Raw genomic sequence first — 18,312 nt, 5'->3', positions numbered from 1 at the left:
GCATACAAGATCTAATTGGCCCAGTTTATTGAAGGAAAACAATATTCTTTTCTGATTGGATGTGTTCCAGGAAAATAAACTCAAGTCATTTAATGAAGAGTTGTATCTTAATGTATATTCAGTTTATCCCTTTACAGATATTGCTTTTTAGATAGGGAAGTGGGAAAGGGAGAGAGAGGATCCCAATCAGGCTGTAGCCCAGTGCAGAACCTGACACAGGGCAAGATCTCACCACCCACAGACCATGACTTGAGCTGAAATCAAGTGTTGGACACCCAACTGACTGAGCCACCCAGGTGCCCCTCTTTGATAGATTTACAGTCAGCAGCACTTAGCACTTGCCAAATTTATTGTAGTATGCTCCTAGCCCTTGTGATGGAGATAAACATTAAGCAAAAATAAACCTGGCAGCAAACCTTAGTGAAAATAAGGGCTTGAGAGTGTACAAATATGTTTGTCTTAGTTTGTGTTAAAAAATAGACTGCCCAGATGTATCCTGGTGCAATAGAAAAGAACTTTATTACTATTATTATTTTTAAGATTTTTATTTATTCATTTGACAGAGAGACACAGCTAGAGAGGGAACACAAGCAGGGGGAGTGGGAGAGGTAGAAGCAGGCCTCCCACGGAGCAGGGAGCCCGATGCGGGGCTTGATCCCAGGCAGATGCTTAACGACTGAACCACCCAGGTGCCCCACATTCATGTGTCTTAAAATGATTTTGATAATACTCCTGCTTTCAGCTGTTTTGCTTCATTTCACCTTGAACTATTTACATGTATATAAAGGAATAAAGTTCCCCTACAGCAAATAGAAATAGGAAAATTTCTGGCTGAAAGTGAGAGAGCTGGACATTTGTTTTGGCTCTGCCAGTGACTTACTGTGTTACTTAGGGAAAAATGCTTAGCCTCTCTGGCCCCTATTTTCTTCTTTTTAAAAAAAGATTTATTTTTTTATTTTAGAGAGTGAGAGAGCATGAGCAGGAAGGGAAGAGGGAGAGGGAGAGAGAATCTCAAGCAGACTCCACATGGAGCCTGATGCGGACTCTATCCCAGGACCCTGAGATCATGACCCTGAGATCATGACCTGGGCTGAAACCAAGAGTCTGACGCTTAACCAACTGCGCCACCCAGGCCCCTGCCCTCTGTTTCCTTACCTGCAAAAATGAAAAGGCCCTCATCCAGCTGCAGCATTCTTTGATTTAGTGCTGAAGTGAGTTTTCATATAGCTGGTTGATGATTTGCTTCTCTTGCCATTTAAATAAATGCTAAATGTAGCTCCCAGATAATGTTGGTGACAAAGGACAGTGTTTTCATACTTCTGAGAAAGAAAAATGGCAAAATACAAAGTGGTGTAAAACTTGCTTTGAAGATTCATACAGTACCATTTGCTGACAAGACCAAGGAAAAGTGGCATACTTTCATTTAGTCTTAGAGACCATTCACTGTAAAACATATCCCATTTTCAGAGATGCTAAGGTGTGGAATACATTCCAGTTAACAAATGCACAGGGAACATCAAACAGGACAAGCATTGTATTTTATGGCATCCTGATAACAAGATGATGTCACCTTACTGGCCCCACAGACAATTATTTTAAATATTTTATGACCTCAAAATCAGTGCCATTCATTTCAATTCCAGGTCTTGCCGGGGAAGGGCTAAACTAACATGACACACTGCTGCGTCTTAGATTTGATGAGATGTGATAGGAAGGCCCCAGGGTCAGCTCTCCTTCGCTGCAGCCTGGTGACCACCTGCAGCCTTGTCGGAACCTGAGCTGCCTAACCCAGACAGGGTCTACATCTTTATCATATGTTCCAGAGCTGCTTCTAGACAAGCCAGAAATATGGACTTGAGTGGAACTGACTAACTGGGCCCACCTCATGAAGCCGTGTTGGGACTCATTATGACTTCGGAGACGTCCCATCTCAGACACAATCACTGTTTTCTCTCTCCTCCCAGGGCCTCGTGCACACTTCTGTCATAACACAGCACAGTCTTCGGTAATGGTTTCCTCTCCATTTCTCCTGCTAGAGGCCATTCAACGGCCTTGTGCTGTGGCCCAGGTGTGGTAGACAGTCTGGAATACAGTAGGCATTCAGCCATGCTTACTGGAGGAAGACAGGAAGATAGGAAAGAAGGATGGATGATGCTGTGGATTATAGGCGTGGTTTTTAGGTGACGCAGGCCACCACTTGTCACCAGGAAATAGGATGCAAGTGAATTTTGAATGAAGATTTAACGTTCAGGTAACAAGATTATTCAAGAAAGCACATGGGAAAATCAGTCCATTGCTTAGAGGCAGGGCTGGTTTGGGTGAAAATAGATTGTACTAGACTAAGCACCCACACTGAAACTCTGTAGAGAACCAGTGTCATGAAAAATCTTCTGATAGCTGGTGCTTTGCTCTGATGCTAATATCATCTGGGCAGTCACTGCACCTCCATGCCTCAGTTTCCTCATCCACAAAATGGGAAGACTCAGAGTACCTGATTGAACCGCTGTAAGAATTCAATCACATAATGTATGTGATTAGTACAGTGCCTGGTACACAGTGAAAGGAGGAAATAAACGTCAGTTACCATTATCTGTGTATGCGTCATCAGTCGGCAAAGAGTTGAGGACCAACGGAAGTGTTTTATTGGTCTCTAATTTGACAATTCTTTCTAGGGGTTTTTCTTAAACCAAGATTATAGCTTCCTTATTTTGTTTCCTTAACTTTCAGCTCAATATAAGTACTCCCTTACTTCAGGGTTATCATTTTTCACCTCTCAGGGATTTTCCCATTGGCTACAACTACATTTCCCCCCTTTTTCTTTTTCAGTGAATTGGCTGCTGCTTTTTGTGGATGGACAACTCAGCATTTGAAATGCATGAAGATGCAGCACAGAATGCTCTTTCTATGGGGAAGATGACCACCATCTCCAGAATGGTAAGGTGGAGATTTACACCTTGAGATTAGCTCCCCCCAAACCTTTATGCAGAGCTCAGGAAAGAATCCCTTTTTAGACCAGCTTTCCTCAAATGACCCTCTTTTGAAAGGTAGCATCTCTTGCTCTGACCATTTCTTGATTTGCTTTCTGTCTCATAAACTCTTAGCTCACATCTCTGTTAGCTCTGTAATGGACCAACTTTCCATGAATTGTTGTTCACGGTATTAATGAATTGTTTATTGCTCAGTATAATATCCTCATACAATGTTAAACTGAGAATGTTGATCAATGATTATTCTATACAAAATGTATCATTTAAGAATGCTGACATACTAAAGTCTATGTTAGAGTTATTAGTAATCAAAGATATGCCTGCTCAGAGAGGAATTCAGAGGGCAGTGGACAGGAAACCATGACATTAGTACTTACGAATTCCATTTTAGTGGTCAGAGGAACAGGGCATGTTTGGTAGCTTTCAGTAATGTGGATTGTAACTCACAGAAATAATACTGTTGTTTGTAGCAATGTATTTGTAATGTGAAACCAGGAAATAGTAACACAGAAATATATGGAAATATTGTGCTTGGAGTTGGAATAGATGTGCTTAGTAGGGTTAGTAACTCAGACAGGTAATACACAGAAAGAGGGGGTTTAACGAAGCTATTTAAGTGAAGGAGGGAGGGAGAGGGAGGCTGAGATCTGTCAGGCCAGTTATTTACTGGTATGTTACGTTTCCCATGCTTATTACCGGTACATGTGATTACTACATATGGACATTCTAGAACTAAAAATTTCTTAGAATCTAGTCTTTATAACCTTTTTCATTTTCAGGTGAAGAGACTGGCAAATAGGGGCTAATTGGCTGCAATCGAATGCATTTTATATACAAACTTAACTGGCTACTTAATTTTCTAGTAATTTATTCTGTGCCTCAGCTTTTCATATGTTTATTGTTTTCCTTATTTATTTGAGTGTCAGCCAGGTATATGGAATACGTGTATGTGTATGTTTGTATTTATTTACACTTATATTTACACATGTATTATTTTACTGAGTATATTTACCCTACAAAGGCATTTTTTGAGTAAAAGAAAATATAAGCCAAATTGAGAAAGGAAGCAATTATTGTTAATGCATCAAGAGTAGAGAATAATGGCTTCATAATTTCCCTTAGGAGAAGAGGCAGTGGTCACTGTGGAGCGTTTTCCTGATGTGTCTCTTGGCTTGTACCCTTACCACAGCAGGAGGAGTACTGATACTTTCCTTGGTTTATGTTCACAGCTCTCAGCAACATTCACAAGTCCATCTAGGACTCGAAGCCCGGCCTCTGCAAACAATGGTTCCCATCGTGCAAAAGGCTGTTGATCCAAAATTCCAGTTTCTTAATCATTTGCCTAAATCCAAGGTATGAATCACACATTTAGCAGAAAGAATCATCTTTTCTAACGGTGATTTCAGAACAAAGTTCCCATTGCCTGTTTACTAAGCTTTGTCCTCTCCTCATTGGAAGGAACCGACTGTGGGCCATCTAGATGAAGGGAGGTGAGAGAGGAGAGGAAGGGTTGGGTTGATATTGGCCCCAGGCAGAGATTTTCTTTCATAGATAGCTCTGGGTCAGCCCAGAGGGGAGGCCTGGAGATAGACAAACGCAAAGCTCTCTATTCTCTTGTCAAGATAGGTGATCTTGGGGCGCTTGGGTGGCTCAGTCGTTACGCGTCTGCCTTCGGCTCGGGTCATGATCCCAGGGTCCTGGATCGAGCCCCGCATTGGGCTCCCTGCTCCGTGGGAAGCCTGTTTCTCCCTCTCTCACTCCCCCTGCTTGTGTTCCCTCTCTCGCTGTCTCTCTCTGTCAAATAAATAAGTGGAATCTTTAAAAAAAAAAAAAAAAAGATAGGTGATCTTTTCATGTCTAACATGGATAGACTGACAGTTCTGTAGGTATTACTGCTGTCATTCCTGGAGTCTGGTGACCTAGTCTTCCTCTTCCCTTCTGGGACTTCAGTCTTCACCTCTTCACCACTGCCTTTTCTGTTTTGCCTCCCTCTTACTCTGCAGGCCCCAGTGGCCTCCTGTTCCTCAGATGGCCTCCATGTTGACGGTTGCTTGTCTATGACGTTTCAGGTGTTTGAATTCCCTGGTGGTGCAATCCAGTGGGCCCCGTACAGGAACAATGTCAAAGACTACCTCAGTGTTGAAGAAGAGGCCTTCGGCAGCAGCTTGAACAGTCAGAGATCACAGATGACCCTGGGGACTCTGAGAGTAAAAAGCAATGGCCTCCAGGCCCCTCACTGGCACTTCAATGCTAATGAACATGGCTACCTTGTATAACAGGTTTGCCTGTGTTTGGCGCCTCAGTGTTTATGCTTTGTATCCTCAAGCTATTATTTTAGTTGTTGCAAAACCTACTTAACTAAGTGGCAGACAACACCCAAGCTTTGGTGGTGTATTCAGTTAGATTAGTTAGCAGTGCTTTGAAGCGTTAACCTGTTCGTTGTAATTATTCTTGGCATCACTTTGAACTTCTTTCTTCAGTATGAAGTCATTTTTATTTGCTATTGTTAAAATAAGATCACTGTTCCATCCTTTGAGCCAAAGCTAAAACTCGTATCTCTGATCCAGTGATCAAAGAGATGGCAGCTTTCTTCTTCTTCTTCTTTTTTTTTTTTTTAAAGATTTTATTTATTTGATAGAGACACAGCGAGAGAGGGAACACAAGCAGGGGGAGTGGGAGAGGGAGAAGCAGGCTTCCTGCTGAGCAAGGAGCCCGATGAGGGGCTTGATCCCAGAACCCCGGGATCATGACCTGAGCCGAAGGCAGACGCTTAACGACTGAGTCACCCAGGCGCCCCGGCAGCTTTCTTCTAAGGAAAAAATCAGTTTGCTGATGTTCAGCCTGGAGTCCCTCAGATCAGGCCAATTGGATGCCCTTTTGTGGTTCAGACTTTTTAGAATTGTCTGGAGTCAAGTGAAAGAGAGCTGGAGGTGAAATGAGCATTCTCACTTGAATTTCAAATAATTCATTAGTTCTCAAAAGTATTCATTGTTACATTCTGTATTCCAGATACTGGGAGAGGGGTAGTGACTAAACGCTCATGGCACTTTCAGTTTGGTCTTACCCTGGTGATCCTATTAATAGATCAGCCAGTGTTATGTGACATATTTCTGTTGGTGTTAATAAAACTCCTTTTTAATGCAATTCATTCAGTTTTAGAATTTACAATGGGAAGAGAGATTAGAGTTTCATCTGAGACCAAATACTTCTTATTTCTTATGAGAGAACAGAGGCTCAGAAAGATTGACTTTTCTAAAGATAAACTGTAGTTGTTTGCTGGCCTGGGACAAAGTCCATGTTTTCTGACATTTTGTCTTTTTCCACATATACAGAATATGTAAAAGAGGACTGTCTTGGGGCACCTGGGTTGTGCAGTCGGTTAAGTGTCCGACTCTTGGGTTTGGCTCAGGATGTGATCTCAGGGTGGTGAGATGGAGCCCTGTGTCAGGCTCCGTGCTCAGTGTGGATTCTCTCTCCCTCTCCTTTGCCCCCCCCCCCCACTCCTTCTCTCTCTCTCTCTCAAATAAATAAATAAATCTTAAAAAAAGGGGGCGCCTGGGTGGCTCAGTTGGTTAAGCGACTGCCTTCGGCTCAGGTCATGATCCTGGAGTCCCAGGATCGAGTCCCGCATCGGGCTCCCTGCTCGGCAGGGAGTCTGCTTCTCCCTCTGACCCTCCTCCCTCTCATGCTCTCTGTCTCTCATTCTCTCTCTCTCAAATAAATAAAAATAAAATCTTAAAAAAAAAAAAAATCTTAAAAAAAGAACAAAAGAGGACAGTCTCCAGAAGGTTGGATTCCAGGGCTCTGGCTGAGTAGTAGGAAGAAGGAAAGGCAGGTAAGGGGAAGGGGACCCTTAATAGCAAACCCCAAGTAGGGAACTTAGTCTGGAGCATGTTCTAGTAGATAATGGGCCTGGAATCCAGCTCAGTCTGGGGAGCAGTTCTGGAAGTCCAGAGAGAGTTTATAATCTGATCTTCTAAATGTGAGCTAGAAGGTGGTCAAAAGGTACTAACTTCGTTATAAAATAAATCAATCATGGGATGTAATATACAGCATGGTGACTATAGTTAATAATTCTGTATCGTGAATTTGAAAGTTGCTAAGAGAGTAGATCTTGAAAGTTCCCATCATAAGAAAAAATTCTAGCGAGGGTGATGGATGTTAAAACTAGACTGGTGATGATCGTTTCACAATATATACAAGTATCAAATCTTTATGTTGTATGCCTGAAACTGATAGAATGTTGTGAGTCAATTATATCTTACTTACAAAAATATAAAAAAATTCTATAAAGGAAATAAATGTGGCTAGAATGTTGTTTAGGTCCCAGGAAAATTGTAGGATCACTCACACACATGGTAAGGAACCAGTCAATAGGATGTGACAGAAGTCTCTCTACTGCATACTCACCCATGGATGTTGCTTTTGTTTCTGAGTATCTTCATGAAAGCCTTGGAAGGAGTGGCCCCGAGAGGAGCGGGGCAGCTGGGGTGGCCAGTGTGCATGGCCCTGCAGTTCATGTCCCACTGTGCTGGCTCTGCTGTCCGTTTGGAGTAGTTGGTAACTTCATATGAATAGATACACACTTTTGCTGTTCTCTGCCTGTGTACTTGGAGAGAGCTCTTCAGGTTCACCTCCCCCTGTATCTTTAATACCCATCTGGAACTGAGTTGTACACGTCTGTGTAGACACAACAAAGACTTCTTGTGCATGCTTCCCTAATGACCGACTCTGGAAGAAATATTACCTTTGTATTTACTTTACAGAATAATACTACAGAAATGATTAGAGAATGAGAAAAAGAATTCTGTATAAGTGGAATCAAAGTACGGTGTAGTATGGATTAAAAGTGTAGACTTCCCCCCAGCCTCTGGCAACCACCATTCTAGTCTCTACTTCTAGATATTTTGACGAGAGAATTAAGTTTTAGGGTTCTTCATTGTATCTATCATTAACAATACTGTATTGAACACTTAAATATTGAAGAGGGTCGGTCTCATGTTAAATGTTCTTACACAACTAAAAAAAGTGTGGACTTTGGATCTGGAGCTTAGGTCCAAATCCCAGCTTTGCCATTGACTAGCAGAGTAACCTTGGGAAAATTGAATATTCTCTCCAGATTCAGTTTCTCATCTATAAAATGAGGGTAATAATAGTACTTGCTTCATAGGGTTGATACAAGGGATGATTGAGTTAAGTCAGGTAAAGTGCTTAGAAGAATATCTGGACACACAGTAAAAGCACCGTGTTATTACTTTTAGTGTTGTTATTAAAACTGGATGCAGACTTTTTATCTAAAAATAATTTGCATCCATATACATACACATGGAAACATGGACATACACAAACATGTATGTCAGTGTGACCACCTGTGAACACACACTCATGTGCTTGTAGTCTTTTCAAACTCTATTTTTTGTTTTTTTTTTTTGTTTGTTTTTTAAGATTTGATTTATTTATTTGCCAGAGAGAGAAAGAGAGAGAGAGCGCAAGAGAGCTTGAGAATACAAGCAGGGGGAGCACCAGGCAGAAGGAGAAGCAGGCTCCCCGCTGAGCAGGGAGCCCGACATGGGACTCAGTCCCAGGACCCCCAGATCATGACCTGAGCCGAAGGCAGACGCTTAACCGACTGAGCCACCCAGGCGTCCCAGTCTTTTCAAACTCTAAAGGATGAACTTAGAACTCTAAATTCTCAATGGGGGCGATATTGCCCCCTGGGGGGGCGGGTAAAAACTGGTCCTTAGAAGGTAACAACGCCTTACTTTTTTTATGTACAAAGCACAGATATGCATGTGGTACATAAGCACTATGTATGCACGGTATACCCAGATTTACAGTACATCTGTAGTGTTAACATTTCATAGGATGGTGATTAGTAAAAAAAGACTAAAATGGTACCTTATAAGAGATGTAATGAGAAAAGTTTGAGAAACATTGCTCTAAAGTGATGTTGTATGTGTTTTCTGTTGATGTTTCAGGGCTCGGCATGGATTGGGGTGGTTGATGATGGTGGTGTAGTTACCACATACAATGTTACAGCTGGCCAAGTGATCTTCTTCCCTAAAAATACTCTTCACTGGATAAAGAATGTGGGGAATGAAGACTGCTTTTTTTGCTCTTCTTTTCCACACATGATGAACTTCAGACCCTGGATGTTGATGATGTATTTTTTTCTGTACCTGAAGACATTGCTTCCAGGTCACTTAAGGTCTGTATCACTACTGAACACAAGTCCCTCCTTGAGGGTTTGCATTACATAGGCACAAAGAAAGCGTGAGTATTTGTGTTTCTAGGGTAGCAGTCAGTAGGGTAAGAGTTGGGTAATGAGTTCAAGAACATAACTTGTATTCCTACTAAAGATATACAACTTGTTGAAATTGACTTAGCTTTTACTTTCCTTTATGAAGGACTTCTACAGGAAACTATAATGAATTGGTAGAAAAGTTTTGATAGAGGTAATAAAAATTACTATAATTTACATCTCTGAAAAGATGTAAGCTCGGGGTGCCTGGGTGGTTCAGTCATTAAGCGTCTGCCTTCGGCTCAAGTCATGGTCCCAGGGTCCTGGGATTGAGTCCCACGTTGAGCTCCCTGCTCTGCGGGAAGCCTGCTTCTCGCTCTTCCACTCCCCCTGCTTGTGTTCCCTCTCTTGCTGTCTCTCTCTGTCAAATAAATAAAATCTTTAAAAAAAAAAAAAAGACATAAGCTCATTCAGGGAGAAGTTTGCTACAGATGACATAATTATGTTCTCCTAGTCTAATGCAGAGGAGCCTATTGTTTTCCTGAAGGAAAGCTGCTTTTGGTCTCTATAAGTAGTTCTATTACCATGGAGGGACTGCTCCTAGAGCTGGGTGTAGAGGGAGAGGGCCAGATGCAGATGCTGACAATACAAATGGGTGATCAGAAGAATTGGTGGTGGCCTGTGAGTGGCAACTGGAAGGAGTTCTGTGGCAAATTTAGAAATCTATCTAGGGAGGTTTTGAGATTTACTTCCAAGCCCTGCGAATGTAAAGCCTAATGTTATAGGGAGAAGTGGAAAAAATGAGTCATTAGGAGAATTTTGGTAAATATGAGAACCACTGTATATTTTTGTAAGAGTTATAATGATTATAAAATATCAACACATTTTAAGCCAAAATGCATTGAAAACTTGGGAGGATTTTCATGAATATCACAAGCCTCAGGATGGTTGAGGTCAGCTCCTTTGACTGGACCACTGAAAACCACAATGTTACCCTATCCTTAGCTATCTACCCTTCTATTACTAAAATTTGTAGAATGTTTCACAAATATCTTATATGATTTCTTATGTGTTTCAGCCTGAAGGTGGAATTAATTTCATTAGAACATTCCAGAAGCAAAAAGAGGATCAGGCGGTCAATCTTCCTCCCAACTTGGCAGAACTGGTTATAAATCCTAGTTATGTACAGTCTCCAGACAGTCTTGTGTGGAAATGTTTTTATGACCTTAAATGTATAGTATGTTATTTTGCAAAACTTTTATAGTTAAGTGTTTATATATGGGATTATATAGGTGTTGGATTGAGATGTAACGTGTTTTTTTTTATAGTGGGTCACAGTCAAGATGAGTTTGAAGAAACACATTTCTCTAAAGAATAGGAAATGAGAGAAAAGGAATGGAAGCAAAGGAGAATGTTGTAGAAGATTTCAAAGTATGAGGGGCGTGTGTTGGGGCCAGGGGTGCCTCAGGCGAAGAGGCTGATGAGAGAGGAGGGTCCAAATATGCAGGTTTTAGAAGCCATGCTGATGAGTTTATACTTTATTTTGATGGGAGCAATTAAGGGATTTTAAATAGGAGATTTTAAATTAAGTTTTAAAGTTTAAATTAGGTTTTGCATTTATTTATTTAATTAATTAATTAATTAATTAATTTATTTATTTAAAGATTTTATTTGTCAGAGAGAGAGACAGCACAAGCAGGGGGAGGGGGAGAGGGAGAAGCAGGCTTCCCGCCCAGCAGGGAACCCGATGTGGGACCCTGGGATCATGACCCGAGCCGAAGGCAGGGGCTTAACTGACTGAGCCACCCAGGTGTCCCTATATTTATTTTTAAAAATTATTTTATTTATTTTATTGAAGTTAATTGACATAAAACATTAACTTTAGGTGTTCAACATAATGATCCAGTATTACTGTGAAAAGATCACTACAATAAGTCTAGTTAATGTCCATCACCATACATAGTTACAGAATTTTTTTTTCTTGTAATGAGAACTTTTAAGATCTTAGCAACTTTCAAATATGCAGTACAATATTATTAACTATAGTTACCATACTATACATTACATCCCCATGACTTATTTATTTTATAACTAGAAGTCTGTACCTTTTGACTCCTTTCACCACCTACTTTGCAGACAGACACCTTACTCTCTGCCAATCTGTTCTCTGTATTTATGAGCTTGTTTTTTGTTTTTAGATTCCACATATAAATGAGATCATATGGTATTTATCTTTCTCTGTCTGACTTATTTCCCTTAGCATAATGCCCTCAAGGTTCATCCATGTTGTCCCAAAGGCAAGATCTCATCCTTTGTTATGGCTAGATAATATTCCATTGTATGTATACACCACATTTTCTTTAACCATTTATCCATTGATGGACGCTTATGTTGTTTCCATATCTTGGCTATTGTAAATCATGCTGCAATGAATATGGGGGTGCAGATATCTTTTTAAGTTAGTGTTAGTTTTTTGAAGTGATGGCTGATCTAGCTGAATTGTGGATTGGAAGAGGAGAGATGAGAGGCAAGGAGATGAGTCAGGGGGCTCTTGAAGACCCTCAAGTGAGGGATGATGGTGGCCTGCACTATGGTAGTTTTGAGAGGGAGAAGATTGTTATGAAGCAGGAGAATTTAAAAGAGGTAGGACTGATGGGACTGACCTACCTTAAAGAGGCAGGACTAAAGATTGACATGTAGAATGATAGAATGACTCTCAAGTTTTCTAGCAAGGTCCCCTGCATTGAATAGTCTGTGTTAAAGAGGTCACTCTATGTTAGAAATTTCAGAACTTGGAAGGTAAGACAGTATGTGACCGTATGAGGTCAGTATCTTAGGGGCATGTAGGATCTGGTGGCAGTGATTCCTACCACATGTTTCCTGTGACTACAGAAGAGCTGATGTACCTTAGTGGGACTACATTTGGCTCTCCTTCTGTACCATTTTGAATGAAGTATTTTATTTTGTTTTTTAAATTTCCTCTGACTCAGGTTCAAAAGAATATCAATTTCCAGGAGGAGTAATACAACTGGCGCAATACTGGAAAAATGGAAGTGAACTAAGCAACCACGAAAAAATTTTTAGTGAATTCCTGAATCAGGTAATTGAGGAAAAAATTTTTTTAAAGATTTTATTTATTTATTTGACAGAGAGAGACAGTGAGAGAGGGAACACAAGCAGGGGAAATGGGAGAGGGAGAAACAGGCTCCCCGCTGAGCAAGGGAGCCTGATTTGGGGCTCAATCCCAGGAGCCCAGGATCATGACCTGAGCCGAAGACAGATGCTTCACCAACTGAGCCACCCAGGCGCCCCGAGAAAAAAATTTTTTGATGATTATTAAGATTGATGAAACATACGATTTAGACTGGATTCAGCCTTCTTTTGGAAAAAAGGAAAGGGAAAAATCTAGTCAAACATTACTCGATTTGATTAATGGAAACTATTAATTGAGGCCACAGCGTGGATTTGGGAGCTTCACTTCTTGGCATGGATGGTTGCATTAATGGAAAGACTGGATGCTTGTGAGATTTCTCTTTCATTTGTTTTTAAATGCTCAACTGGCTGCCTTGCATAACGACTAAGAATGCAACGGTGACATCAAATTCCCTGATTCAAATCCCAGGTCCGCCACTGTCCGACCCTAAGTAAATTACTCAGCCAATCTACATTTCAAATTCATCACCTGCAAAAAAGGGGGGGAATAAGACTACCAACCTTACAGGATTGTTATAAGGAACAAGAGATACAATAAATATAAGGGATAAAAAAAATTGTATGTTCTCAGTGAGGGCTGCAGAAAGATAAGTTATAATTAGGATTATGTGAATGGTTAAGTTGCTGAGTAGGATGTTTGCTAAATAACTGGATTTATTTCTTTTTCCTTTTTCAAGCATCAGAATGCTCTCACTTTGAGTACACTCAGAATTTATAACAATGGATTACGACAGCCACATTTTCATTTCAATGCAAATGAAATGGGGTATGTAATAAGTGGATGTGCAAAGGTAATTTCTCCACAAACAGCTTTTTGAACTTTCCTTTTTAATGCAGAAAGAAGCAAACAGGAGGTTTTTCTTTGTTTTGGTTCAGTTATTGGTAACATTGAAAGACGTGGTGTTAATGGCTTTCTGGATACAGTTTCCACAGAAAATACCATGCAGGCCATGCTAGGTAGCTTCTAACTTTGCTATTAGCATGAGAAATGGCTAAGACCATGTTAGAAATGATAAAGAAGTTATCACATAGGGTGAAGTGTTTGAAACATTTTACATTTTCAGAGTTTCACATTTTTAGGTAATGCAAGGTTTAAGGTGTTGCCCTTTGGGGACTGTGACATCACTGTTGGCCCCTCAGTGTAATGTGAGTGGGGGTGGCTGGGGAGGTGTGGAGTGTCAGCAGGGTGACCACGTATCCCTGTTTATGCAGGATCCTTCTGATGTACACTTGTCTTTTTTTTTTTTTTTTTAAGATTTTATTTATTTGAGAGAGAGGGAATGAGAGAGAGAGAACACCTGAGAGGGGATAGGGTCAGAGGACGAAGCAGACTCCGTGCCGAGCAGGGAGCCCGATGCGGGACTCGATCCCGGGACTCCAGGATCATGACCTGAGCCGAAGGCAGTCGCTCAACCGACTGAGCCACCCAGGCGCCCTGATGTACACTTGTCTTGGTGACAAGAAAAGCCACACCGAATAGCACGTTATGGTAGTGACTTGACCACAGTTCTTCTGGACTTTCACGGGGCTCCCTGGGCAAATCTCCAATGGCCTACCCAGGTCAAATGAACTACTAGCTTTTCCCCGTCTCCATCCTGACAGAAAGAACCAAACCAGACTGACTTGCGCATGTTAGGGCATGCATAGCAAAAGTTTTGTTTTATGTTTTTAGAGGCGAAGGCTTGAATACCCTGGAAAAGGGCACTGCAGTCACTCCCAAATTACATTTCAAGGATAAGATTTTATTTTTGGTGTGCTTGTGTGCTCATGGGTGTGCATTTGTGTGCACATTTTGTTTCTGATCCCTTTAAGGGGGACTATTAGGATGCTGCTGTCCTGGAAGGCTGAATTTCCTGGAGAAAGTCAAAAGGAGGGCATGAGGGCAATAAAACAGTGGGATGTAAGCCTTCTGCCTGATTAGGGAATTTATGATCCTTAATTAGAACATAGTGATTGATGTTGTTTTTGCATGATGTTCCACAGTATTGAACTCACTAATGCATTTTGAGGAACATTTCTGAAATAGAGTGTCTTTTGACTTCTGTGGGGCTATGTCTCAGAAACAGAAGATTTTATGTAAAAGATGGCCTCTATTTTCTGCTATTTACCCTTACTAAGAAGTCCTTTTATAATTATATGTTTTTATTCATCTGTTCTTCACTGTTAATACATCTTTTTTTTTTTTAAGATTTTATTTATTTATTTGACAGAGAGAGACACAGCGAGAGAGGGAACACAAGCAAGGGGAGTGTGAGAGGGAGAGGCAGGCTTCCCGCGGAGCAGGGAGCCCGATGCGGGGCTCGATCCCAGGACCTGGGATCATGACCTGAGCCGAAGGCAGATGCTTAATGACTGAGCCGCCCAGGCGCCCCTATTAATACATCTTCTTAATAAATATTTGATTTTATTTGCTTAACTTCAACATAGTTTTTCCCCCTCCCTCTTTAGGTGGGCATTATTAATACTCAGGGTATCATAGAGTTTGATGTTCACATTGGAGATGTGGTATTTTTCCCCACTGGAACCCAACATTACATTAAGAGCTCATGTGATGAGGATTTGCTTTGCCTTCTTGCCTTCAGCACCGGAGACCAGGTGAGTATAAAACAGTTTTAGAGAGATTGCTGAGTACCTCAGATGTGCAGAATATTCTGCTAAGCAAGGTATCTGGACCACAGGAGGCCCTCAGTAAATGTGAGCTGAGTGAATAAATGAATGAACTGGCAGAATCTATGTGTGAAGAGAAGGAGAATCAAATAATCTTATTTGGTGATAAAGGGATCGAATATATCACATTCTCTCCTAATTCCCCAAGTTCCGAACCAACTGAGAAACACATACGCATAGACACATTGAGAGACAGAAACACACAGTGAGACAGATCCAGAGGGGCAAATTGAGACAGGCTGACTGAGAAAGAGAGTTAATGTCAGAGAGGAAAGAGCGTGACAGAGAGAGGGAACAAGGACAGATGGTCAGACCCAGCCGACTGGATAGCCTGGCCAGACAGGCAGAGATTATCAACCCCATGGAGGAAGGCCTGTGTCTGGCTGTGGAGTAGGAGGACAGCGAGGTTTGCCTCTGTCACGTGCCACTGGGCATGGAGCTCTGAGAAGCCCTTTTGTTACTAGTCCCTGCGCACAGGAAAACAGGGGGTCTTCACTCATCAAAGAGAACTCCCTTTCAGTAGGATAGACGTCCCTTCCAAAGAAACTTTCCGATGCCTCAGCACCTCTAGCCATCAATCGGACTTTCCTTATTCTCAGAATTGAAAAGGTGAGCCCCCCGTGGCAAGGGAAGACAGGCATATGAGGTGACCGTTCGCAGGAATTCGTAGCGGCCATAAAGTTACACAGCCAAGTACCTTGCTGGCTTGCAAGTGCCTTGATGACCGTAAGATCTGTGTAGGAATCTGAGGACTTTGGTGCTGATACATCTTGTTTTGGTTTCCACTGCCGGTTGCAAACCCTTGACATGGACGATTATCTCCAGGCCACAGCAGACCACATCCTGGCCCAACTTTTCTTCAAGAAGCAAAGTGAGTTTAAGAAGATCCCCAAATTCAAGGAGGACCAGGCAATCAACCTGCCATAGATTTGCCGATGAGTTCATATTTATTTTTCCTTCTTCATTTATTATTGTTTTTAAAGAAGGGCCACTTGGCTAATGAATCTGGAGCTCTTTACAGAGTAGAAGTGGGAAAGAAGGTGCAAAACAGCCCTGTGAGCATATATAGCTGACAGTGATGATAGGCAGCGTATGCATTTCAGTATCCTCTGTGTAGATTAGTAGATCTATGGAGGAGACCCAATAATGTATTTTTATATTGATTTTAGTGTATGTGTATATATTTGTTTATTTTCCTTTTGTTACTTCAAATTTTGTTACTCTAAATGAAAAGTCATTCTTTTTATGCATATCAGTAAATCTTACTACCATGCGTGTATTTTTGTCATTCATCTCTGTGAAGGGAAGTCAGCCTATGTATGTACGTATTGAGGCACTGGAATCTGGGTCCCTCAAACTTTGTCTGGAGAGTTCAGTATAGAACCCGAGGCAGGTGATTCCTAACCCTTTTGTTGGTATGAAGTAACTTTTTACAACGGCAAAATATTCAAGGACTCACTCATTTTACTGGTTGTTTACTTACTGTGTATTAGCTGAGAAAATATTCAGTGATGAACTAATTATAAATTTAGTACTTTCTTTGAATGTATTGGATTTCATTAATCACATCAGGAACTATTTACATTTGAGGAGTAGTCATGCCTATACTTGAGAAACATGTGGTTTATTTAGTCCATTGGCAGTGCTGGCTATGTATGTGGATTCAGGAACCGCTTGTCATCACTGGAAGCTGGTAGGGGCTGGTGGTCTCCAAGTTGGGGGTCATCGTCTTAAGTAGAAAAGAATTTGTTCAGATTTAATCTGTGCTGGGTTTTGTTTACAATTTATTTTAACAGGTATTTGGTACTCCTGCATTGTACTTGGGTCCTGCCGTTAGTTCTGGTTTTATGGGACTAATGGCAGTTGGTCCTATATAAAAATTTTGAGTCGTTGTAGCTAAGTTTTAAGGCTTTTGACCACCACCATGCCTCAGATATTCCCCTGATACCCAGTGGAATTTTTAGATGTCTTAGGATGTTTGTTCCCAGGCTAAAAAGGTCTATAATGTTCCTTTCTCTCTCTGTCTCTGTTTTTATTTCTGTATCTTTCTGTTGACTACAAGTACAGAATTCAATGAGAATCAGGAATAGCTCACTTCTAGCACGAGGAAGTAGCCATCTACATAATGTACCTAATCAGATAACATAAGGCCTGTTATCGCTTGGAACTACTGTGTATTACCTTATTGCCCTTTCCTGGGAGAGCCAGGCAAGATCAGAACTTGGTAGCAATGGGAGGTTTATGATGGCGGTGTTGTTTTGAAGAGACTTTATAGGGAATGGGTCACTGTCCAGGAGGAGGAACATAGTTGAGAAGATGCAGGGAACAGCACAAGGCAGTAAGTATATGGAAAGAGAATGTCCAGATAGAGGGGAAGTAGTCATAAAAGGAAAACGGCAGTGTTTGTAGACAGATTTTATCTATAAGTTTTATTTTACTTTAGGAACTGTTTTATATACTATAAACTAGTTCATAATCCATTCTCTTATATTAAGAAGTATTGTGTCGGGCGCCTGAGTGGCTCAGTTGGTTAAGCGACTGCCTTCGGCTCAGGTCATGATCCTGGAGTCCCGGGATGGAGTCCCGCGTCGGGCTCCCTGCTCGGCAGGGAGTCTGCTTCTCCCTCTGACCCTCCTCCCTCTCATGCTCTCTGTCTCAAATAAATAAATAAAATCTTAAAAAAAAAAAAAAAGAAGTATTGTGTCAGGTTTTATTTAATAAAGATTTTATGCATTTTTGTATATTAATTTGCCATTGTAATTTTGAATGAAATCTGTTCTTATGGTTTTATGTATTTGACGCATTATTGGTTTCCCTGTATGCATCCGTGAAATATGACTTAGTAATCCAATCCACTATGTATTTAAAAAAGAAAAATCTTAAAAATAAAAACAATCTAATGAAGACAATTCAATTGGAATATTGTTGGTATGTTATTTTATAGGGGGATGTATTCTTAACTTCTACTTTGTTGGTCTAATTTCAGTCCTTTATCCCTCCTTGGGATGCTGATTTCTAGTTTTCATACCATTTTATTCTCTAAGGTGACTTAGTCCACTTACACTCAAGTGCTTTTAAGCTTTTTTTTAGGCCAACTTTATTAATTACCAAATCAATAGATTAATGAGTGAATTGCTCAATCAGACTGATTATCTGGCATCATTCAAGCAAAACCCAGACATTTGAAAACTTCTTTAAACTGAA

At 41.0% G+C, this 18,312-nt stretch overlaps 1 protein-coding gene across 1 annotated transcript; it reads left to right on the top strand.

Moving 5' to 3' along the window:
- Positions 1-1,640: 1,640 nt before the first annotated feature.
- On the top strand, positions 1,641-18,022 carry LOC123852328 (uncharacterized). Its single transcript, XM_045886327.3, is given in 10 exon segments — positions 1,641-2,934; positions 4,110-4,340; positions 5,057-5,266; positions 8,966-9,098; positions 9,101-9,195; positions 10,307-10,460; positions 12,219-12,328; positions 13,119-13,232; positions 14,890-15,035; positions 15,900-18,022. Coding segments are annotated over 10 exon segments (1,413 nt in total). The 5' UTR covers positions 1,641-2,850; the 3' UTR covers positions 16,036-18,022.
- The last annotated feature ends 290 nt before the right edge of the window (positions 18,023-18,312 follow it).

Source organism: Mirounga angustirostris, unplaced genomic scaffold (genome assembly GCF_029215605.1).
Source record: "Mirounga angustirostris isolate CCGP_5_RB_7025 unplaced genomic scaffold, mMirAng1.0.hap1 SCAF_14, whole genome shotgun sequence".
Classification (NCBI taxonomy): Eukaryota; Metazoa; Chordata; class Mammalia; order Carnivora; family Phocidae; genus Mirounga; species Mirounga angustirostris.
Note: the sequence above shows the minus strand (reverse complement) of the source record. Positions and strands in the feature narration are given on the sequence as shown.